The sequence below is a fragment of the Corvus moneduloides genome, chromosome 15, assembly GCF_009650955.1.
Source record: "Corvus moneduloides isolate bCorMon1 chromosome 15, bCorMon1.pri, whole genome shotgun sequence".
Classification (NCBI taxonomy): Eukaryota; Metazoa; Chordata; class Aves; order Passeriformes; family Corvidae; genus Corvus; species Corvus moneduloides.
Window position 1 is genome coordinate 6,357,379 of NC_045490.1, and position 25,249 is coordinate 6,382,627.

The 25,249-nt window shown below is 46.4% G+C and overlaps 1 protein-coding gene across 2 annotated transcripts in view; it reads left to right on the forward strand.

Moving 5' to 3' along the window:
• The window catches only part of GLRA1 (glycine receptor alpha 1), a 37,821-nt gene extending 23,628 nt beyond the window's left edge, over positions 1 to 14,193 (forward strand). Inside the window, exons 4-9 of one of the 2 annotated variants that reach the window (XM_032125165.1) lie at positions 5,250 to 5,473; positions 7,798 to 7,880; positions 8,542 to 8,679; positions 9,397 to 9,611; positions 10,181 to 10,327; positions 13,538 to 14,193. In XM_032125165.1, coding sequence (XP_031981056.1) covers positions 5,250 to 5,473; positions 7,798 to 7,880; positions 8,542 to 8,679; positions 9,397 to 9,611; positions 10,181 to 10,327; positions 13,538 to 13,852 — 1,122 coding nt within the window. In that variant the 3' untranslated portion in view covers positions 13,853 to 14,193. The remainder of the gene's footprint in view (positions 1 to 5,249; positions 5,474 to 7,797; positions 7,881 to 8,541; positions 8,680 to 9,396; positions 9,612 to 10,180; positions 10,328 to 13,537) is intronic. The other variant, XM_032125166.1, reaches the window with a different exon arrangement.
• Positions 14,194 to 25,249: the final 11,056 nt, after the last annotated feature.

The following is a 25,249-nucleotide window of genomic DNA, read 5'->3' on the forward strand; positions in this document are numbered from 1 at the left end:
CTTTTCTTTGGGGCATGAGGCAACTGATAGGATTATCTGGGCATTTCATTAACAAATTCCCTGCTATAACAGCAAATGGAAAATTAAGTGATGCCCTTGCTCTCTCTTCCAATAGAATCTGCAGTTTTATGGCCTTTCACTGGCTTAGGCAGCTGGGAGCATTTTGTATACAGTGAAGGCACATGGAGAAGGAGGAATTTATTTTTGTATCATCACCTAGCAATGCTAGTTGAGCTGGACTCAAAATGAGTTTTCCAGACTGATTTTAAAAAGGACCCACACACAGCAAAAAAGAGACTGAAAAAGAAAGAAAAATCACAGAAGAGCCAGCACAGGCTCCCTTAGACACTGTGTAAAAATGCAAATTTCTTTTTGCTGCTTTCATGCCATAGTGATCTCATCTGAAAAGAGCAAAGCAAACGTGACCTTCCAGCCAGCTGCAGCACAGCCACAATTGGGCTCCCAGCATCTCTCGAGGACAGGAGAAGCTGGAGGCTGCAACTGTCCAAATGTTAAGTACTTGTTCAGACACATCTGTACATGAGATTTCCAACAAGGAAACAAAGCACCCTGCAAAGCAGACCAAGCAATTCACTCCACACCCACCAGCCCCAGTGCAGCAGAGATTCTGATGAAGAACTTGGGTCACACATATAGCACTGGTCCCACTCACCCCAAGATCAGCAAAAGATGTAACTTTCAATGCACAAAGCCCATAGCAAAAGTAAGGTTTTGAGCAAAATTTCCTGCAGTCAGTCATTCTTAAACCCAACCATGAGTCCCACAGAGATGATAAGCACGTAACAAGCCACACAACACAAAATGAAAAGGTTTTCACAACAACTCGCAGTCTGCTGCCACCTCAATGTTAGGCCTGCAGTGTTCCAGCTGTCTGTGGTTAGAATTTGTGTTCACACTAATGAAGAAGGGAGGGGGAAAAGAAAAAACAGCAAAAAGCCATGAGATTGGACTGTATAACTCAGATACAAGGACACAAAATCTCCTCAAGCTGAGAAACAAGACCTCACTACTAAATACTTACATTTGCAATTCTGGATGCTGGCTGCATCTCACACCCCAGCAACTCCACTGGCTCAAAAAGATATATATTCCCCACTTTTTGTAGGAAGACACAGAAAATCTTTCCACGTTGGGCTCCCGAATAAAAAAACTCCACACTAATCAAGCAGCAGGGTACTGCTCCCACCCCTCATCAGGTTCATCCCTTCTCTGATACAGACTCCTCCTCCCCAGGTGTGGTTTCACACCGGCTTCAAATTGGCTGCTTAGCTACAGCTCTGATAAGGTAAAGAGGTGCTTTATTAACCCTTCCAGGGGCTGCTCCTGGTGTGCTTGGTGTTTTTGCAGTCTGTTGCAGTGCTCCTTGGCAAGGCAGGTTGCGTTCAGAATGTTTGTTCATACCCATTCTAGAGAATTAACTCAGTTCTAATAAAGCCCCTCATGCTCTGCTGCCCAGGTGGAGTCACAGAGTCCCCTTCTGAAGGAGCTCAGTCTCTACCCTGTTTTTTCAGTTAGCAAAATGTAAATTTATCAAAGAGGAAATCTGTTCAGTGCAGAGGCTGCTCTGACAGAACTCCTGAGTCACGGGGAAAACCTCTTGAGTGCCCTGAGAGGCTCCATCTCTTCTGCCCAGCACTGCCTCCAGCCTCCTCTGCTTTCAGCAGAAGATGTCAAGGCTGTGGGATCTTGGGAAGGCAAGGTCTCAAACGATCTTCTGTTTCCTTGTCTCCTTGCGAGGTCACTAAGCAGAATTTCATTTCAGCATTATCAAATTGAACTACTTTGATCACTCCAGTTACTCTCTTCCTGCTTTGTGTCATTTCCCTCTTGGGAGTAAAATGCCTTTGTGCCAAATTGCAAAGCTCCTGAATGCCTTCACTGCACAGAGCTGCTGCTCCCCTCTCCCAAGCCAGCCAGAGGAGCAGGCTGCACAAGATAATCAATGCCTGGATGTGATAGGCACACAAATGAGGAACCTGAGTGATAAGAAGGATACAGAGAAAGAGAATTTTTTTTTTTTTTTGCCAAGTTTGCAGCCCCAGTCAAACCTCTTTTTTCTTAAAGTTCAGACCAGAAATTGGCCCGTTCTGTCCATCATTTAGGAATAACTGTGGACTTCTTGGTGATGCTGATTAAGATCTCCTGTAACAGCAACCGTGAGAAATGCTGCATATCTCCAGGTAGCCGAGGGATGAGTGCTGCTTGGCTCATCACCTCTCAGCCTGACTGCAATGCTGAGGACACAGCTTTCAGCACAGAGGCTCTTTAGCTGGTGCAGAACACTGTAACCCTTCTCTTAGCCTGTGTCACAGCACAGACATACCCTGACTGCTCTCCATGCCTTCTGCTGGCTCCTCAGGCAGTGTCATGTCTGGTTTGCAGTCACAGTGCCTGGTTTTACATTTATGTTCAGATAAGAAACCTAAAAGGCTGCTCAGAACCTTCAATACTGCAGTGCAATGACATAAGGGCAAAGGAATCTGGGGAAAAACAATATTCTCAGTGAGCAGGCCAGGATTGTGGAGTAAACTCACTGCGTAGGAAGACCTTCATAAACACACACACAGAGGTAAAATATTAATGCCCTGAAATGGCAAAGCCAGAGAATTGCATTCAGTGCATAGATCATATTTCTTCATCCTTGCCTTTTCTATATCACAACATAAATGCTTCGTTTTCTGTATCCCAAAACAGAAATATCCACACCAAACCCTTCTGTCCAAAGGAGGAACACAGAGTAACACAACCCAGAGTTACTCCCCACACTGCTGCATGTGGCCGGGGTGGAGGTGGTACAGCTTCTCACACCACACATTCACAAGGTGCCTCTGGACTGTTCTCAGTGGGTGGGACATGAGGACAGGACACTGTGGCTCTAGAGGTCGTTAGGAGGGGCCTTCTCACAGCCAATCACTGTGAGAAGTTAATTTTCATTTGGCCCACAAACGTTTAACTAAGATGCCTCCTTATGGTGACAAAGACTATGGCTGTCATTCTGCCTGTGGTCTCCCATGCTTGCTGTGGGGGCAACATAGACCATTCAGTACCTCCTGTCTCACCCTTTCCTGTCCTTTGGGCAAGTTTTGGAGCCGAAGCAGTGAATTTACTCCATCAACAAAGCCTATCTGCAGTAACACAGGCTGTTGTAGGGAATTTGGCTCCATTCCCTCCCCCCTTCTACTACTCCATCAGCCTGAGCACAGTTCTGGGCAGCTACCACTGAAGTTTCTTCCAAACATGAGTTTAATTTGTGTTGTACATGACAGAAGTCCCAAACTGGAGCTGACCTGTTAGCATCTAGCTTATTTGTAGCTGAATAAGCAAAACAACCTTTTGCTTTCTACCTACTAGGTCAGTGACATTGATTTCCCCTGACTGCAAGGGCTGCAGATCTTGACACACAGAAAAGGGAGAATTGAAAATATACACGTTGTTCTGGGAGCTGCTGCCTGCTGTGGAAAGTGGGAATTCATGGTTCCCTTCCTTTTCCAGGCTTGTGTGATGGGCTGGTCCTGCGCTGAGACCCTGGCCCCCAGCTGTCCCCAGCTATTCACATTTCCTGCAGACACATTATCCAGGGTCGATAGAGATGAACAATTAAGTCAGAGGGATGCACTAGGACTTGTGAAGGTGACATTTGGAATATCAGCAGAAGGAAAGAGTGTTGCAACTCTTTTTCATGTTCAGAGGTCTGCTCCTTTTAGCGTCAAGCCCGTGGTTCATTTGCTGATGTCACAATCATTAATGTCATTAGCAGCTTCTGTGCTCTGAGGATGCAGATGGCACCAAGTGGCCTGAAATAGACTCTAGGCCACATGCTTGGCTAGGAAGTGCCTCATCCAAAACACAGAGCACCCAACACAATTGTCTCCCAACCCTCCAGAGCCGCTGGACACCACAAGAGTCATGTCCTCCTGGACAAGAGGCGGTAGGTTCACAGCCAAGTGAGCACTTGAGGCAGCAGGTCTCTCCTACACAGGCACCCTTTAACTCCAGAGCTTTGTGCTCTCCAGGTGGAAAGGACAGAGCTGGTGTCAGAGTGAGGGAGAGCCTCTCACCAAGTGCCTGCAGCAGGTATTGGATACTGGCAGGTACGTCAGGCACTGTCCATTGACTGTCTCCTAATAAAAGTCTTCCAAGTACATTTGTGTTAGAAAGGCAACAAAGAAACCCTTAATCATGGGAGCATCTATTCATTTGGGCCTGGGCAGTGGAATTGGTTTATTATATGCTACTCTTCAGACACAGTCTGCCTCTGTACTTAGAAAATGTCAATTAATTTATGGTTGTGGAGCTTTCATCCCTCTCCTGATAGCTGGCACATCCTCTCCCCATTTCAATTTGTTGGCTCACTTTCTTATGTGAAAGTCAGAAGAAAAGGAGCATGCAGATCACCCTGGGAAGCTGTTAGTCAGACAGGGAGAAGAGGAACTGCCTCTAATTTTCCAGGAGAGTGTCTGCACTCAACCTCAGCAGCCAGCCTTGACCTGGAGAACTTAGGGGAGCTGTAAGACTTGTGGTTATGAAGCAAGTATAATTTTGCATAGTGCTGAGGGACTACCTTTAAATAAGGAAGATGGTCATCCTATAAAATCTGTTGCATTTATGGCATTTTGACATTAGAGCAGGGAACCCAGAATGCTCAGGATTAGGAGAGCAGACTTCATGCAGTATCCCTCTCCTGCTCATAAACTCTAACCAAAGGCAGCTGCTCCCATTGGCTCATCTGAGTTATCCTCACATTAGCACACACACAGGGAACTTTTCTTTCATGGACAACACGTCTCACTGTGCCTTTTCCTTTCCCAGTGGTGGGGAAACCCCAGATAGTCACAATGTGGGACAGTTCAGCACTGAAAGAAAGCTGGTTTCAGTTTCTTTCCCCGCTTAATCCTCTGGAACATCCTCCTGCTGACTGCGGCCTCCACAACTGCTCATCGCCTCTGCAGCCCCAGGGTCCAGACAGAGAGGTCCTGACGCTTCCCACACAGCTGACAACTGCTGTAACAGAGGGACGCAGGGACAGGCAGCTGCTCATGCTATGACATAGCTGTGAGCTACAAAGCTAAAAATTAATAGCAGTTCCTTGAGGAATAATACCAAAAACGCTTGGCATAGCTTGGGAACGTAGGCCTAGACATGGTGTGTCTCATTTTAGGATGATTTTAGTATGTGCTCCCCAGCTGTCAGCACTTTGAGGCTGCTCTGAGCTCTGTGTGTCTGTGCAGGACTACAGGGTGAACATCTTCCTGCGGCAGCAGTGGAATGACCCCCGGCTGGCCTACAACGAGTACCCTGACGACTCCCTGGACCTGGACCCCTCCATGCTGGACTCCATCTGGAAACCTGACTTGTTCTTTGCTAACGAGAAAGGGGCCCATTTCCATGAGATTACCACAGACAACAAGCTGCTGAGGATCTCCCGGAATGGCAATGTCCTCTACAGCATCAGGTGAGGTGACTCCACCAAGGTGGGGAAGGGCACAACTAAACTCCCCCTGTTCAAGCCTAGACTTCCAGCATGCTGTTGGAGAAAAGAAATGTGGGGGTTTTTAAGGTGGGAGATCAAACAATTAGCAGTGTTGAAGCAATGTGGTGGGAAGAGACCTCTGCTAAAGCATATTGAGACAGAGTGTTGGTCTGGGAGGGAATTTAACTCATCTTTACCTTTCTCAGTTCAAGGACTTCTGCTCCTTGCTAGTAGATTCCTTAACATCCCTGATGTAAAATTACTTCAGATCTCTTATGTTAGTACAAGCCTAAAACCAGCTGTGCTATGTGAAAACCAGTAGAAGCCCATGAACACCCTGTTTTCAAAGCTGCAGCATTTCCTGACCAAAAAAAAAGTAAAAAACAGGGAAAATGCTAAGTAGAGCTCCATGGCTTTGTCCCAGCCTAATTTTTCCCAGTCATCCCTTTACTGCTAGATCCAAGAATCCACCAGTGAAGTTGAACTAATTGCATTGAGTTTCCCACAGGAAATCAATCTGAGCCCCCTCCTTCACTTCCAACCCCATTCACGCTTTATTTTAAACCAATGAAATCAAGATCAAACTTCATGAGCTTAGACTGGGAAAGTTTAACTCTATATTGAAGACTTTTTCACCTCATGTGTAATGTAAATTTGCCTATGGAACGCACACCCCATCTCACACCGCAGCTTCCAGTGGCAGCCATGGGAAGGAAAAGCGGTCTGGAGCTGTAAAATGGGAAATAAACAGCTTAATGCTGAAAAGTAGACATCCATTAAACACCAAGGTGGTTCCAGCCCAAAGATGAGCTCCCTGATGGCCAAAACAGTAAGAGAATTGCCACTGTGTTGGCTGAATGGGGAAACCTCACAGTTCTTAGTTTTTAAAACCAGGCAGGGAGTAAAACCAACAGCAGCAGCTTGGTAGCGAGCATGGCACAGAGTTCTCTTCCAGGAGGGTCTGCAGGGGCACGGGGGCAATACTGGGTTATCCCAGCCCTGGGGTTGCTCTGCCAGACAGAGCAATGACTCAGCAGGGAACATGGAAAAATCACCATTTTCAAGGCAAAAACTCAAAAACATTTCAGTTTAAAAAACCAGCTTTCCTGTCTCACTCATCTCTAAATGAAAATATGGGTTTCTTTAGAAGTACATTTTCCTGTGAAAATGAAAAAGATAGAGGACATTCCCAAAGCACAGTGTAAATGCAAAGAGTTCCCAGTTCCCAGTCTTTCCCTTTAAATAAAACTCTATAAGGTGCTCTGCCATTTCATAACTGGTTCTTTACTACTACTATTTGCAATAATCAAACTCTAGGCAAGTCATTTACAAGAAGGTGGACTTTGTCACATCTTCTGTCCCAACATGCCTCTAAACTCAAGCTGAGAATTTCTAACAACATAAGATTTTAAATTAAAGTATCTTTCCCTCCTGATAAGCTTCTTGTAGGTCTGATGATAGAAAAATTCAATTTCTGTCCCCTGGGTAATTCTGCTATTTCTACATCAAGGTAAAAAGCTGAGAACCCTAAACACTTCAGGGAACAGCATTTTCAACACTATCAAACTAAATAACTCAAGTCTAACTATCTGGAGCAAATCATTTAGTATCAGCTTGTTGAACCAACCAAACACCTTAAGCATAGATCATGGTGCAGGGCAGCACAGCAATATAACACGGAAAATGCAGCCTGCACCTAGTGGAAAATGGGGACAGAAGTAGATGTCTCAAGGGCTCTGCAGGAATTCAGGAAGATACAGGATTCATATTGGCTTAGCACAAGGCATTTTCTCTGCAGAAAATTCCACTGAAGTCTTTCTTTCCCTCCACACAAACATATGATTTTGATCAAACTTCTTTTTGGAAGTTTCTTTATGACACAGAAATGTTCTGTTCAGAGATTTACAAGCAGTCCCAATATCTAGAATTGCATTTGGGGGGTCCAGAGAGTGGGCTTGGGCTTTCTGCTAATCCAGCCTCTTGTGAACCTGAGGCAAGAAAGGAAAAGCGAAGCAGCAGAACTGTTTGGTGAGGGAACTCTTTGTTCCACGCAGTCTAAAACAGCATTGCAATGAAATTCCATCTGCAGCAGGAATTGTATCACAGACCCAAATGTTCAGCAGTTCTGATGCTTTCCAGCACCACGTGTGAGAGCACAGGCAGGGAAGTGATGATGACCAGTTGTTGCCCCAGCTCGGTGTGTCTCGGGCACGGCTCCAGCCCGCTGGCAGCCCTGGATGTCTGAGGGGCTCAGCCCTCAGCAGGGCCCGCTGTTTGGCATTCCCTGTGCTCTCTTCTCTCCTCAGGATCACGCTGACTCTGGCCTGCCCCATGGACCTGAAGAACTTCCCCATGGATGTACAGACATGCATCATGCAGTTAGAAAGCTGTGAGTCCTGTGCACATTCCTGTTTTGGAGAGGAGACCATCTCTTTTCCCTCCTGCTATCCCCTGCCATCTCCTTTCCCAGCTGGAACCCATTCCCAGCCCAGCCTTCACTGGAGGCTTGCTTGAGAACCTCTTGTTTAGGATTTTCCATTCATTCAGCACATGTGACATTTGCTGGAGAAGCCAAACCTCAAAAGATCCCATGTGAGGAGCCCTGGCTTGCTTGTGTTTACATTGGCCTTTCACTTCGCAGGAGAAAGGTGAAAGTGCTTTCAGCTGCAAGTGGGATTTTTCCTCTCTGGATGAACATCTGCCCCTTGCACATGTTGCTTATCCCAAAGGAGGGAAAGATGATGAGCTTCTTCCAGAGAAAGAGGTCAAGTTGGAAAAAGTAGAACACAGTTCAGCAAGCCAAATTCAAGAAAAAATGTGATTTATTGCAGAAAATCCATTACACACCATTGCAGCTCCAGGGGAGGTCATTGCCCTGGCTCTTATCACATGAAAAAGTAGTTTTGCCTCAACCCAAATCCCATTGATGACAGCACTGTCAAAGAAGGCCAGGATGCACCCCTGCCTCCAAGCTCTCTTCTGCAACACTGTCCCTGTCCAGATCAGTATTTAATGTGTTTCATGTGGTGTTTGTCCCCTCCTCTCAACAGTTGGCTACACAATGAATGATCTCATATTTGAGTGGCAAGAAAAAGGAGCAGTGCAAGTTGCTGATGGGCTGACATTGCCTCAGTTTATCCTCAAAGAAGAAAAAGACTTGAGATACTGCACGAAGCATTACAACACAGGTCAGTGCTGTTAACCCTTAACTGAGGGGTTCGGTAGAGAGGAGTTCAGGATTGTGCATTTCCCAGAGTCTCTTGCTCTGTCTGATGGCACTCTGGCCTTGTCCTACACTTCCAGACACAACAGACATATAGATACATATAGAGCCAATCGGACATAAATGTGTGAAACCCTCTTGTCCCTGGTAAAATCTGCATCAGTTCAAGGGTGTTTGGTTGGGATCTTCACTTCCAGAGTCTCCTTTTGTCTTTGAAATTTAAGTGGCAAAGGGTATATTGCCAAAGAGCTTTCTTTGCTATGTTGATGTTCATAGAAGCCTAGAATGGTTTGGGTTGGAAGGGACCTTAAAGACCATATTGCTCCAACCCCCTGCCATGGGCAGGGACACCTTCCACTATCCCAGGTTGCTGCAAGCCCTGTCCAACCTGGCCTTGAACACTTCCAGGGATGGGGCAGCCACAGCCTGGCAACGTGTGCCAGGGCCTCCCCACCCTCACAGGGAAGAATTGCTTCCTAATATCTGATCTAAACCTTCTCACTTTCAGTTTGAAGCCATTCCCCCTTGTCCTACCACTACATGCCCTGGGCAACAGCTGTTCCTTTCCTCCCCTAACAAGACTGGTTTAGGCAATGCAAGCAAAATCCCCAGACACTGGCTGAAAACAGGAGGCTCACTGTACCTTACCAGTAACCTTCCATGTATCTCCTGTCCTCCTCAGGCAAGTTCACCTGTATAGAAGCTCGTTTCCACCTGGAGAGGCAGATGGGCTATTACTTGATCCAGATGTACATCCCCAGCCTTCTCATTGTCATTCTGTCCTGGATCTCCTTCTGGATCAATATGGATGCAGCACCTGCTCGTGTGGGCCTGGGGATCACCACGGTGCTCACCATGACCACGCAGAGCTCTGGCTCCCGAGCATCGCTGCCCAAGGTAGGGAACACCCTTGTCTTCACCAGGGGAAATCATGCACCCAAGTAAATCCCTGCACAGATCTTGCCTTTGCACTATTCCAGTTTAAGGGCAAAGAGAGCAAATTCCAGTCCCATCCTGCAAAAACTTTAAATTCTCTATGTCTAGCAGCAAAGATTCCCCTAAGATTCAGCACTCACCACATCTCCCAGTAACCAGCAGCTCTGTACTTTACAAACCCCTGCAACAACCACACATGGGTGTGCACTCTACATTTTAGCTTTTTAGTCACTTGACCATCTTACTTTTATAATACTAGTGAGTTTCCCCTTTATGAAGGGCTTCTGGTATGGTGGATTACTGTTTTCCCTGCATATAAACAATCACAGTCAAGGCCTGAATAAATTAAAAAGCTGTGGAATTATTGCTACTTAAGAGCCCGTGAGGAGGTTCAGTGACCTGATAACACATTCATGTTAAATGAGCGAGACTCTGTACCTAAGAACAGGTATCAGCCGTGTAAAACACCAAGGAAAAATTCATTTGGGTGAGGAAGCCACCCCATCTCTGTCTCTTTCTCTGACTCCTAGGTGTCCTACGTGAAGGCCATTGACATCTGGATGGCTGTGTGCTTGCTGTTTGTGTTCTCTGCCCTTCTGGAGTACGCTGCTGTCAACTTCGTGTCTCGGCAGCACAAAGAGCTGCTCAGGTTCAGAAGGAAGAGGAGGCATCATAAGGTAATACATAAAGCATGAAGGACACAGCTGAAATCTGTCCCAGCAGAACACCATGGTCAACTGAACCAAGCCACTAGTCCCCGGGGAAGTCCTCGGTATCTGGTCAGATATTAAGGAGGCTCACACACCAAAAACAAGGGCTGCCTCAATGAATTGAGTCTGTTCTGACAGCCTGCTGACCCCAGGAGTCCAGCAAGCTGGGGTTTGCTAGCTAGCCAAGTGGTCTCAACCAAAATGGTTGTTCTCAACAGGACAATTTTCACACAGCAGTGTTCTGGTGTGGGTTCTCCTCCCCAAAAGCAGCAGCCAGGGCTGGGGGGAGGCAGGCAGGGAGGTGTGAGGGGTGTCTATCAGAGAGCAGCACCCCGAACATGACAGCCTGCAGTAGCCCCGAGGTAAGTGACACCTCTTTTGTCTCTGCCATCTCCATGTTCAAAAGCATCTGCTTCTCAGACTGACTGCAAATTCCTCCTGGAAGGAAAGAGCTTTACTCTGAGCCTTAGCTTGCTCCATGCTTACCTGCCATGGCCGATCCCGATCCAAGCATGCACGCAGCTCCAACAGCTCCCCAGCCTGAGCTCTGACAGCTTTTAGGCTGAGGAGCCACAGCAAAGATTTCACCTCACAGAACACACTAGAAAGAAACACAAAGGTGGCTGTGATTACTTTGTCCCTATTTAACTGGTAGAATCAGGAAAGGGGTTAGCAAATTTTGAGCACCAGGCCTGAGAGGCTGCCCTCAGGAGAGCACTAAAAACCAGTACATTTTCTAGGAGAGAAAAAACAAAGAAAATTTTGCTGATGAAAATCTCAAGCAAGCCCATAGGTGACCACCAAGGTCTGCCTTAAATATTCCTCATAGGTATTTGTCTACTTTCCATGATCCATCCCACCCAGAAACCTACCCCCATTCCATTGTTTCACTGTCTCAGAGATCAGAAGTCTTTCCTGGGGTCTAACCCGCCCTGCAGCAGTTCACAGTGTATGCCTGGAGAACTGCCACCATTCCAGGAGGAAGTGGGGGTTGAGGAACAGGAATCCCTGTATTTTTGTAGTTTTTTCCCCTCTCTGCTTCAGTTGTCCTATCTGCAAACAGGAGATAATTGATCATTTGTGCTCAATCCAGTCAGGACCAGGGGTGAAAAATGTTGGACAAATGCAAGGGAAAAGTAACAGATGAGACCCCTCAGCACCCATCGATTTTGTTTGACCAGAGTAGGGCTCTGCCATCCCAAAATCAACAAAGCATCGGTTGAGAAGATGCAGCCTGCTGAATAGAGGCAGAGCTAAACCCACCCACATGGGTGCCTCCATAGTGCGTTTATCTCTTCATCTGGATTCAGGCATCCTGTCTCGGGATCTGTGCTGTTGTATGCAGATCAGTCTGTTGATAAAACAATAAGGAGAAAAAAATTCCACTAATACACAGATGAGTTTAAGAGATGTTTGCCAGAGCTGTTCCACTGAACACAAGGCTGTTAGCACAGTCCCTGCCCAATCTCACAGCTATTTAATTGGAGCAAAGCGTAAACAAAAACACTTGCAAAAGCTAAATGAACAAGGTTTGCAGACTCATCAGAAAACTAAGCTGACTGCTAATATGCAAATGGACTAATGCAGCTGCCAAGGCACTAATTGCTCTGTCCTGATGTCCTGACTTGTCTGGGTGGTTCTGATTGGTTTAGACATGACATGCCAGGCTAAAAACAAGTGAGATGTTGCAGTGGTATGGACCAGTCTGGTTAATATGACACCATCATCAGACCCACATGGACTGTTATTTGGAAACACACATTCCCGTGTGGCTGGTGGTGTCTTTGCCTATCATTTGGTATAGTACCTTGAAAAAGGCACTGTTGTCTTCTCTAACCTTGGAGACCTTCTCTAACCTTCTCTAACCTCTCACCAAAACAAATCCCTCACAAGAAACAGCCAGTAGCCTCTCAGCAATGAGAAGAGGAAAAAATCCAGTAAATTAGGGATCGAGTGATTAAGGTTAAGCCAGACATGTGCCAGTGCATGTTTGTGTAACTGGAAAAGAGCAGAGGCAGTTTTACCTGAACCCCTGTAATACAGATGTGATGAGAAGGTCCATAAGCTCTGAGCATCCCAGAAGACCAGGTCTTGATTTTATTTGGGTAGCTTTGTTTTGTTCAGATATGGCAGTGTCCTCTGTGTCCCGCTCCTCCATCCCACACAGCTGCCCATGGGATGGACAAAAGACACTCTGCAAAGGACAGGGGAAGGGGCAGCAGGGCACAGTGGTCAGGCAGCTACAAGGAAGGGGGCTGCTAGGTCAGTGTTGGGAGACACAGCATGGATCAGCTTCCATTAATGATTAATTAGTGCCACTGGTCTACAATTAGCCTTGGTGACCCGTAGTCAAGAGACTTGGGATTCTCACTCTGCCTTTGTAACTCACTGCTTGAATTACTTCAGCCAAACTTATTTTTCCCTGTCATTACATCCCTATGTTCAATAAAATAGGGCTAAACCATTCTGGGATTCCAGCAAGCTTTCATCCAAAAAAAAAAAAAAATGAACAACACCATTTGTCTTTAGACCAAAAAACAAATTACATTTTTTCTCAATCATTGGCATTACCACAAGCAGCCATGTCTTACCATTGACCCACAGAAGGGCAGTTCTGTTCCTCACCTAAAAGTTGGCTTGTGGGGATGGCTGTGGGGTCCCGTGGGCAGGCGAGTGAGGGCTGGTTGCACGCTGCCTGCAGAGCTCTTTTCCTGGACAGCTCCTGGCTCCTGCGCATCCATGTAACTCTGTAGGAAGTCTCAGGCTGCAGCTTTGGCTACGTGAGTTACATGGAGCCCACTCCTTCTGGGCAAGCTGAAACTGCACAGGCAAAGCAAAGAAGGTGCTGATAGGAGGTGGGGGGGAGGGAGAGGCAGAAGCAAAACAGGGGATGCAATTGGAAAAATGAAAGCAGTGCCATAAATCCTTCAATATGTCAAAGACCTCAACGGGGTGGAAGTCAGTCCTGTTCTCCACGGGGTGCCTGGATCCCCTGATTTGCATCTGTGCATCACACGGCTGGCACCCCTCTATAAGGCTGATCTCCCAAGAGCAGGGGGTTTGCCCAAGGGTGCTGAGGCCGGGGCATGGTGGGAGCATCTTTCCCGTGCAGAGCAGGACGCTGTCAGCGGAGAGCCTTATAGCGAGGGTGCACTGTCTATATCTCATTTTAAGTAGAGTCCCATGCTCAATCTGTTCCAGGAGGATGAAGCTGGTGAAGGCAGGTTCAACTTCACCGCCTACGGGATGGGGCCAGCTTGCCTGCAAGCCAAGGACGGCCTCTCTGTCAAGGGCGCCAACAACAACAACACGGCCAACCCAGTGCCGCCGCCGTCCCGCTCCCCCGAGGAGATGAGGAAGCTCTTCATCCAGAGAGCCAAGAAAATTGACAAGATCTCCCGCATCGGCTTCCCCATGGCCTTCCTCATCTTCAACATTTTCTACTGGATCATCTACAAGATTGTCCGCAGAGAGGATGTGCACAACCAGTGAGGGGAGGGGAGCAGCCGGGAGGGAGCGAGCAATCCTTTATATATGTGCAATAGCAATGCAGCAATGCATGAATTTAAGAATGCGGCAATATCTACTAAAAAACAAACAAAAAGAAAAAAAAACGGGGAGGGGGGCTGGGGGGAACTTTTAATCATGTGAACTGAGGGCAACTGGCACAGGGAGGAGAAAAGAAGCTCTTGATCTGGGGAGCGCAGGGTGGGAGTTAGTTTTACAGCATAGGAAGATTTGGATTGCTCCAGCAATCCAAGCAGTGTAATATAGTAATATATATTCATGCTTAATTATAATGCAAAAAGAAAACAATCAAAAAAAAAAAAAAAGAAAAAAAGACCAACAAAAAAAAATCCTTTTTTTAGCCTATTAACAGCTTAGATTCTCAAGTCACTGGAATGATTCACGATTCCATGTGCAGAAACTACTGCAATTACGCTTTATCTGACTTTTGCTATAGAAAGGCCATACCAGTCAAGCACGTGGGGGGGAAAAAAGCCCTAACAAAAGGAGAAAAACACCTCAAGAAAATCGTTCTGTGCTTCTCTAAGTTTTGCACTTTGAAAACTGGACAGATGGGGAAACTTAAGAAAGAGGCTGTGGATTGCTGTTTATTTTATATATTTACTTTTTTTAGTCACGGGTTTGCCGATCAAACACTTTGTGACTTTTGCATAGAGGAAAGCAAACACATTATCTCTCTCATCCCCATCAGAGAGCATCCAAAGGAAACCCAAGAAGGACATCAGGGCCTTCATCAGAAATCACAGGTACCTTCTGTCCTTTTAAACAAACTGGCAGGGTTCGAGTCCTAGGAGGCAGAAATACTATTCAGAACACTAGAAACGATGAAGGATTTTTTAAAAAGTTTTTTTTTTTGGTTTGTTCTTTTTTTTTTCCAAACCCCTTTCTGCCATGTTTGTTTACAATGGGGGGATGGAAGCAATTGTATTTAAAATATAGAGAAAACAGGCATCTTGATGCCTTGTTTTGACAGGACCGGGCGTGTGGCAATACTGTCAGTAAGGGGGGTGGGGGGGCAGGTGTGTATAAAGAGAGCAGCTTTTATTTTCTGACATTTCATAGCAGTTATATTAATAGTGAAGCCGGGCTGATGGACCCAAAATTCTATTTTTGTATCTATTTTGGTGCTGCATTTACCTTTAACATGGATGGGAAGATGGAGCAGGCTGGTTTGCCCCTCTCTGCTGTCTGGCAGAGATAGGGGGGAGGCTGGCAAAGCTTGGTGGGGGTAGGGAAAGGGGGGAGGGAGGTGGGAAGGGGTGAGCAAAGGGATTTCTCTTTGCCCAAGAGGTAGCACAGGTTGGTGTTGGTGTTTGGGGTGGGGAGAAATGTGCCAAACACCTCTAGGGTGTTACTTGAAAGCCTGGCTTGGGGCTGTGGGCAAGCCAAGGGCTTGATGTCCCACTTGTCCCTCTGGGCCCCTGGGTGTGAGCTGGCTGCAGCACCCGGGGTGACTCAGTTGTGTTCATTTGCACTTTAGGGAGAGAGGTGAAAGAGAGCTCGAAGGAAGAGACAATCAGTCTGCACTGAAGCACTTGGGGTCAGGTCTGGGTTAGGCACCAAATGAAGGCAGAGAGACAAGTGGCACCCAAGGGGGGCATCCACTCTCCTCCCTCTCCTGCTCAGGATGGGAGCAGAGCTGAGCTGGGCTGTGGATCTGCTGCTTGCTCTGGGAACAGACAGGCTCCCTCCTGCAGGGACTGCATCCTCACAGCCGGAATCGCGCACAGCAAAGTGCCCAGGGGCACTGTCAGGTCCAGTCTGGCCCAGGTCAGCAGCACCCAAGCCTGGCATGGGAGGTTGAAGTCATGCTCAGCCATGGGTGTCCCAACCAGCACAGAAAGAGACGGGAGAGGGCAGGGGAGCCTGGGACCTGCCAGCTGTCCTGCACAGGGATGTGCCAGGAGGAGGAAGCCCACAGAAAACACCAGGGCTTGCTGGGGCTGGGTAGAGGGACATCCATCTCCAAGGCTGCCAATTCAGCACCTTTCACCAGCACTAAATACACTTTAGTTTAAAAGGAATAAAAGGAAGAAAAGAAAAGAAAAGAAAAGAAAAGAAAAGAAAAGAAAAGAAAAGAAAAGAAAAGAAAAGAAAAGAAAAGAAAAGAAAAGAAAAGAAAAGAAAAGAAAAGAAAAGAAAAGAAAAGAAAAGAAAAGAAAAGAAAAGAAAAGAAAAGAAAAGAAAAGAAAAGAAAGGAAAAGAAAAAAAGAAAGAAAGAAAGGACAAGAATAGCAAGGGGAAAAAAAAGATTAAAACCACAGTGGTCATTGTGTGGACTAGGGCAAATGTTTTGGCAAAGGCTGCTCCGTTTTCTGAGTCCCTTTGCACTGCTGAGACAGGGAAAGGTCACAGGGTCACCCATGGGAACATGAACCAGCACATCAGCCCCTTCCCTCCACCGGAGCAGCAGCAGACCTGTGGGCTGAGGATTTCTCCTTCCCCTGGCAGACGATGCTTTGCCAAGCAGGGAGATCTCAAGCTGCGGTGTTATTTGATGCTGGGACAACGTCCCGAGCCTTGGCTGGAGCCCAAGTCTGCTGCTGGCTCTGGGATTTTTGCTGAATTATTGAACTCTCCCTGCGTGTGCCAGGGCCGGCTGTGCCAGCTGCGGTTTGCGATTGCTTCAAACGGTGTGTCCTTGTCTGAGATGAAAGGCAAATCCAGGGAATTTCCCTCCCTGCCCGGCAGCACGGCAGATGCTCAGCAACCCACATACCACAGCTCCTTCCTCATGCAGGTGAATGAACTCAAATTGCTGTCATTTGGGTAAAAATGTCCAGCCTCAATGCCTGGACCTTGCACTTTGGAGTGGGGCAATCTGACCGTAGTTCACACACCTTCAATCCCCCCAGGCTACCTGGGATGGCTCCCCAGGGCACAGCAGGGCTGCAGGTTTCCTTCCTAAAGGAGCTACCTGTAGGTCAACAAATCCCATGCCCCATCCTCCCACCCAGCTGAGTTTTGGTCCTACATTCCCAGGGCAAGAGCAGAGCAAAGAGAAGGAAGACATTTCCACCTCACTTCATTCTTCTTCAGCTGTGCATAGAAGAATCCCATGTTCATCCTAGACCTACTGGGTGCAGATGCAATTATGTCATAGCTACTGCTTCACTGGAGCTCCAATGCCACTTCTTGTCGTGGAATAAGGCTGGAGGAAGGCGTTTAGGGACTAAAAATCATCAGAAAGATGCTTATGTTTCTTGCCCATACAGAAGCACTTCAGCTGCCAGTGGAGCCCACGGAAGTTTAGGGACTGAAATAAGAATCACACTCTTACCAGCCTGCCTTGGCTTCCAGCTGAGCTTTGCCAAGCACTGGGCACGTTTGATGCACACAATAAGCAGTGTTACTCTCTTCCCTAAGCAGCCAGTTTCCATTTGGGCCATTTGGCAGCTCCAGGGCTGCTGCAGAGTGACAGCGAGCAGCACCCACATCCCTACAGGAAACACACGGGAATCTTGGCCAAGGTGTGACAGTGCTGAGTTAACTGTCCCAGGGAAGTCCTGCCAGAGAGTTTCACCACCTAGACAAGACTTTAGACTGTCCTATGAGCCCCTAGGCAAGTCTGGGTAGTTTTCAAAATCAAACTTTTTTCTCCATCTGTACCAGGTTGTGTTTAGTCTCTGTATTGCAAAAGAACTTGTTTTGATAACTTATCTTCAAAGTAGGCTGCTTTAATGGTGCCAGAAATTATATGTATTAGTGAGAATGCACAGGGTTTGATATTGCAGGGTGACTTTCAGGCATATTGATAGAATTTAACTCCATAATTGTTATCTCTTCTAAAGAATGAAGCTCAGAAGCAAAACCTCTGAATAAAACAGCAGTTGTCTGGCAGTAAAGAGAGAAAACTGGGTCCTAATTCCCTTGGGTTTTTTAGAAAAAGGGAGCTTTATCCCAAATAGTATTATTTCCAGATGTTACTGGAGATGTATTATTTGTGAGCAGGAATTCTTTTTCCTTACACATAAATATCATTGTCCAGAATGAAAAAAAACCAACTTACTCTTTTTTGATCAGGTAGAGGAGTTTCTCTCATTTTAATACCTGATCCATCTGGAATCCCAGGGCCATGGAAATCAGAGAGGTGCTGAAGAGGGTCCAGGACAGAGCGGTGAGCACGTGGGCTGCTGCAAACTGCAGAGCTCAGCATTGGCCTTGGCCAAGCACCAGCTGCCTGGGAACACTCAGGTCATTCACTCCCTGGCTCTGGTGGTGCCCTAATTCTCCTGTTCTAGAAGCCGTTGCTTGTCAGGACTGGGAGACTTTGCTCCCAAAACCATCAAACAACTGCAAAAGCTGAATATTCTCACATCCTCCAAACAGGAACTTTTTTGGGCTTTGTTTTCCTCAGACTTTTCTGGAAGTTTTTTCTTTTTCTTCTGAAGATCTTTCATTTTAAAGCAAAGCCAAGACAATTCAAATTACACTGTTGACTGCCCTTTAGTTTGACTGTGATTTAAAAAAATTTCTTCATTCCCAGTGCTGGTAGAAAAAAGGTTAGAAGCACTTACAAAGTATATTTTTAGAAATAAAGGAATATACAAAAGGAGAAAAGGCTGTTTTCAGTGGTGCCATATTTTTCACAGGTTGTATACAATCATATTTTTGTACTATACTGCCATTACTTAATAAAACATTGTTCTTATCCCTGTGCCAACGATAGACAATCTCTTTCAGTATCCCATTCCTTACTCCAAAACCTTGATACTGGCAGCAGTGGACAATAAAATGTGGACCCCTGGTACCCCAAACCCTAGTCCTGCTGCAGCATCCCACAGCATTCAGCTCAGCAAAGGATATATCTAATCCATTCCCTGCTTGGAAGCACCCACACATTCCTGTCTTCTTCTCAAAAGGAGGTGGTTGAAAGGGGCATCTTGTGCTGCTCCTGCTTCAATAGTTTTCCATTATTTGTATGGAGAGAGTGCACTAGTTAAGTGGAAAATTGAGATACTTGATTGTTCTTCAGGGTGCTAGGATGAGCACCAAAGCTGAAGCTTAGTCATTAATTTTAGCATCTTAAATTACTTCAGGTTCTTTAAGTCTTCCCATTCCCTTCTCTCCTCCTCTTTAACAATTATTTCTTAAGGGCAGTTGCACATCTCTTGCTCAAATGAACCTACATGAGTCTCTTACTGCATTCAAGCCTAATGCACTTTTCTGTGTTGATCTCCCTCTTGTTCATTCCTGTGGGGCTGAGTTCCTCAGCACTGTAAACTTTGAAGAGCCTGGGATCGGTGTCTTGGGAAACACAGAGCAGAATATGGCACAATAACCAGTCCCCCAAGGCAGGCACAGTGACAGCTCCCAGGGAAGTGCTCTCATAGCCAACCATGCATGGAGAGGACTCGGGGAACACCAAGGTGGCCACTAAGGGCTTTTTTGACTGTGCTGTGTGAAAGCAAAGCAGCGTGAGTTAGAGAGAATTCAGTCTTTTTGGCTGTTATCCCTGTAGGGCTCCCTGGTTTACACTGATCCAGCTATACAGCAGCTGCTTATAGGTTTATAGGTTCTTGCATTCTCAGTCTCCTACCGTGGTGTGGAGCAGAGGGTCCCACAAGAAATCAGCTGCTGTAAACCGGGCAGGGTGGAAGGAGCTACTTTGAGCAGAGTATCCACTCAGAGCTGCTGCAGCTCTGCCTGCAGGTGTTTGCAGTGGGTGAGACATTCTCCTCTGAGAGCTGCTGGGATGAGCAGCCCTGGGGTGATGTCCTCAGGTGATCTGCACAAACACTGAAGGGCACGGCCCAGGTTAGAGGTACCAGAGCCAGTGTGGTAGGGGAAGCACAGACTGAGCCAGGTGAGGAATCCACACCTAGTGAGAGCCCCCAGGCACAGGAACAATGACCTCTCTGTTTGCAGGTTCTACAACAGCTTTCCTGGTTCATCATTTCCCTCACCCTATGATATTGTCCCAGTATCACACTGCCTGCTGCTGTAACATGGGAAGGGACACAAACCACAGGGCAGGAAAAAAGGAGAGAGATGATTTCAGCCCCCAGCAGAGGAAATTACCAGTTAGATTGTCAAAAGAGGATGCTGGCAGAGAAGAGGAAGGGGAGGGAAAAGCACTAGAAGAGGTTTAGTTTGCATGCCACATCCCTGCTGGCATCCAAGGCCTCCAGTGCTAACAGGTATGGTGTAAGGGGGCAGGAATTATGTGATTGTATTAAGTAATAAGACCATCAAGTCTGGCAAACCTGAGCAGTCCTCATGCACTTCACTGCCAGGTTTCTGAGTAGAAATCTTAAGGAAGTCTTATGTTTGTGATATTCCTGCTTCTGGGTCTATTACAGACAGTGCTGAAGCCCATCTTGGGATGGGGCTGGCTCCCAGCAGTGCTGGAGCTGGGTCCACCATGGTTTGACCCAGACCATGCACAGGGAGAGGGAACAGATTCTACACAAGCTGATGTTGCCACTCTGGGCAAAGGCAGGGGGGAGTGCTGTGTGCTGGCTTAACAATCCCTGCAGCACTCAGAGCATTGCTGCCTCAGAAAACACAAGGGAGAAGGAGCAGCAGCTCCCTGACAGCAGCAGTTTCCAGCCAGGACAGGGGACACAAACCCTGTCCCCACACAGACATGCTCTTCCAGTATAAAATCATCCACATTTTCTGGGGCAGAGGATGATACCAGCATAAATAAGCCATCAGCGCAGCTTGAATTTAGCTTTTATTTACAGATTTGCTACTTGAATTGCATAAGTAGCTTAAGTCAAGCAAGGACACCCTCCTCACCTATCCAGGAAACTGGGGCATGAGGTATCATCAGTAACCACGTGCTCAGGCTGTGAGCATGTTGCTGCTGTGGTGGATGAGTCAAGTTTGGCACAAGCAGGGACAGGTAGAGCTGCCTGGGGCTGTCAGGTCTGAGGGACACAGAGCTCACAGGTACTTTTTGCTGCTAAGGCTTTTGGGAAGCTGGTCCCAGGACTGTTAGCACTGTAGCAAGCCAAAATTCCCTTCCCCAGAGGGTCTGTGGGGGGACATCTGCCTTATCCAGGCACTTGGTGACACTGGAGCACTGCTGGGTTACCTGTCTGACAGAAACATGAATCAGGCTTTAGGCTGCAGACCAGCCAAGCCAGATGTCCTGGGTTAAACACACCACAGAATTTGGGCACGAAATTACAGCTCCAGGTTCAAGCCTGAATGAACCTTGCAGTGATGATACCATCACTGTCACAATTACAGTGGAGGCCTGGTAACTGCTTAAAGCAGCATTGCCCAGTCAGAGCCCTGCAGGGATCAGCAGGGCATGACCTGCAACGATAGCAGAACTGGGGCCTGGGCTCCAGTGTTTCTTGCTTGACACCCAATCCCCAAACACCGACCATTACTGAACAAAAACTATGCAATATTGAAGATTGTGCCACGGGTGGTGCCTTAGCCACCTCTCCTGGGTATGCACTCATACATTTTCAGAAGTATCCTCACCACAGTTACTTGTGCTGGGGTGAAGAATCAATGAGTTCCTGAAGAGCAGGGCCAGCTCTGGAGCTTGTGATGTGCCACAACTTCTCAGTTGTTCTTGGGCACCCACAGCTTCTCAGCCAGGTCTGCTCTGCTGAGGCTGCACTGTTAGAAAGTAGAAGAGTCCTGAGAGTTCAGCTCCCCAGCCAAGAGTAGAGTGAAGGCAGGGATCTGAAAAGAGAAAGGAAGAGCAGATCAAGGATCATGTAAGGCAGAGGAACTTGTAGTACTCACTCCTTGCTGTAGTGAAGTGCAGTCACTGCAACCAATATGGTCTTCCTGGGAGTCAAGGCTTTAAATATTGCTGCTTATTCCTTGAGGGGCGGGAAAGAATTCAGGAGGCTGGGCTTGTCCCATGGAAGAAGAGACATGGTACAGCATGGGCAGTGTCACCTCTGGAAACAGAGAAACCAGCAAGGAAAGGAAGTGGAGAAGGGGCAGCCTCTGTAATGTAAGAATGGTGCTGGGAATGCATCCTGCTGCATGCCAAGGTGTGGGACACAGGTACATCCTTCACAGGCAGGAGTTTAACAATCCTGGCAAGTCCTTGGTCAGATGCATGCCTCCACTTGCCATCAATCCCACTTTTGACCAGGAAAACTAGAATAATTAAAAAAAAAAAAAAGCCAACAAAACAAAACCCATCACTAATGAGTTAGGCTATTGTTACATCCTCTCCTCACCATTTTAAGTGACCAGAGCCTGTCCCCTTGGTCACAGCAGTAGAGCTCAGCTGTACAAGAGATGCTCAGCTAGAGCCTGACCCAACAAAATCTTAGTGGAAGGAAGCAGAAGTTCCTTTGTCTTGTACTTATCGAGGCCAGGGAAACAACTGAACCAGGGCTTTGAAACACTCTGCTCTGCCTACACTGAATTTATACTTTCCTTTCTGTTCCAATCTTCCCACATCTTCTATATTTTTGTCCAAAGCACTGTCATTCTTCCAATTCCGGGGTTAGATCAGAAGAGGAAATAAGCTCAGAAACAGCATGGGCCAAGCTGACAAATCCCCAAGTTAACCCACCCAGAGTGGAGAACTGTAAAAACAGCACCTCCACACCCAGACTGATGTCCCACCCCACCCCAGTCACGGCCCTCCAGCCCTGATCAGGGTCATTAAACTTGACAGGGCAGTTAAAAGACACACACATTTCAGAACCGTAATTGATACATCCCTCCTTAAATCAGGTCACAACAGCAGGTTAATCTGGGGATCTGTCAGCTTTGCAAGCATTCTAATTGTAACTTTTGGGAAACGAACATTAAGATCCAAACAGTGATGTTATGAGAGAATTTGAGAGGCAGGTAAGCAGTTAACCTTCCCCTTGCCGGGATGAGTGACCTGTTGTGCTTGAACTCTCTCTCTGAGCTCCTTCTCACTGTACAACCAGCCCGGTGCTCCCTGTGACTGGGGCAGGGGGGCAGGGGACACTGGCAGCTCCAGAGGCACACGAGGCACAGAGGCCAAGGGACTGACCTCACCACATACATGTGGAATTAATGATCCTGAAAAATGCACCGCCTGGAGCGTCTCAAGCCTACTGTGAAATGGAATTCCTACACAAAACGAGAAGTTTGTGTGGTTCCCAAGTCTGGTCATGACATACTGACAGCACTAATCATGGCCAGAGCTCACCCCTTTTTTCACAGACTTACTGAGCTGCAGCAAAGGTTTGACTGTTTCAAAAGAACTGAAACAGGAGGTAACAGTGCTAAAAGCCATTCACACGTGTGTGTGTGAGATACAGCAAAACTTCAGTGGATTAAGAGACTGAGAGATGTAAAGACAAAGCAACACACAGAGGACTTTACTCAAAAATGGCCTGACATGCAAAGGTCACTGCATTTCATCGCAGTTTGCCATCCTGCAGCATTGGTGACACCATCCTGGAAGCAGCCTTGGAACCCTGAAGATGCACAAGCCTGTCCGAAGCAGCTGTCACCACTCACTCAAGATCAAACCACAGCCATGAGCAGGCTAAACATCGTGGACAGTGACATTTTATGGACTGTGTTGTCTCTCACATTCTACCACAGTGTACAGCATATCATGCTTGTTATATTACAACTAAGGAGTAATGAAAAACTTACACTTAAGTGATATAAAAAAAGGGGGGGGAGGACCCAGGAATTTCTCCCATCCAACTATAAACGCACACCCATTTACATTGTTTTGTAAATGAATTTAGAAGAAAAATAAAAATATTAAGATATTTCTCTTCAGGACAACCATTGCACATTTGGTTTTGCTTTGGAGGGGAGATACAAACACACACAGCAGGAATACTTTCCAATCGAAAATATGCAGAACAAATAGAAGTGGGAACAGTTCAGCACCTAGAGAGCGTTTTCCTTGTGTCCTTGATAAACATTATCTCAGTTTCCCTCTGCATTTACTTCACTGGTCAAACCCTCAAAATCTGGTATCTAGGAAGAATATCTCACAAAATCTTCTGGGAAAAAAAAAAAAAAAAGCCTATTAAGCAGTGGCATTGTGCTGCCCCATTTTCTATATCTGTCCCATCTGCAAGCCATTTGTATGAAGAAAATCTTTGTTTCCAAAGCTTGGCTTACTAAAGCTCATTTGTTTCCAAACACAACAGCGCCTTGATGCTGTTTATAGCAGGGGCAGCCAAGGGCTGGGCTGGTTCAGCAGCCGCAGTGGGAGATGTTACGGGGTGTCCCAGCCCTCTACCAGCACTCCCTGTCCCCCAGGAGGGCAATGCCCATCACCCTCCATTCAGGGTAAGAATGTGGGGTCTGCCAACACAGAGCCAAACCTCGGCTGTAGGACAGAGCCTCCTGCCACACACATCCACCACAGCCCCTTTATCAGTGGTCTTTTGTAAGTACTAAATCCACATTTGAGCTGTTGATTGTGGGTTTTCAGGTGCTTGCTAAAAAAAAATAATAAATTTTCCCAAGCTTGTTCATCGTCAGGAAAGGATGGCAACAAGGTGAGTGTTTTCCTTCTTCAATTTTAGCAAGATCTCAAGAGACAGTGACATTAAACTGGCCCAGTTTGATCAACTTTTCAGCATAGGAAAAAAGGAGAGGCTGTTCTTAATAGGACAAAACTTATTGCCCTTTAACTTCACATAAGCATCTTTAAAACAGACAGTGAAGGGTTGCTGCAAATGCAGCTGGTTTCATTTTCTTCCTTGCAAGGTGGGTGCTGACATATCCACATCTCACAGGAGATAATGAGAAAAGTATTCAGAGTAAGAAGCCCTGGAGTTAATGTAAGGAGGAGGAAAGAAGTGGGCAATGCAAGTGCTCTCTGAGTACCTCTACTGGTTCATTTACACAAGTTGAAAAAAGAATGGAGAAGTCAGTGCTTTTTAATTTTCATGGTACTCTCCCTTCGAAAACAAAGGAGGGACTAGAAAAATACAAAATGTAAAGTGCAGTTGTGTTTAAAACCTATGATGTAAAGTTCTTCAAAAGGAATAAATTAGTTTAATCATGAAGTACTTACATGTCTTCTCCCTACCCAACCTTAAAAGGGATGTCCCTGTATTTTCTGTATGAGTTGTTTACTATATATATATATATATGTATAAATCTATACATACACAAAATTGGTATGGCCTTACGCTCCATTTAAGGGTATTTTGCTACATTGGTCAGACTGCAAAGCAATTGCTTCCTTCAAATCAGTATTTTTACATCATGAAGAAATAAACCTGTAACTTAAGACAATTTGCATGACCACACAGCCACAGTGGCAGATTATTTTTCTGGCTTGTAAAAAAAGTTTTAAAACAGAAGTTCTATTTCAGCAGTTTGAAGATGGAATGTAAAGTTTCTGCTGTTAAATGTATATAAAATATATTTATTGAAACATACATTCATGCTGATTCCAATAAAAAAAAAATTGAA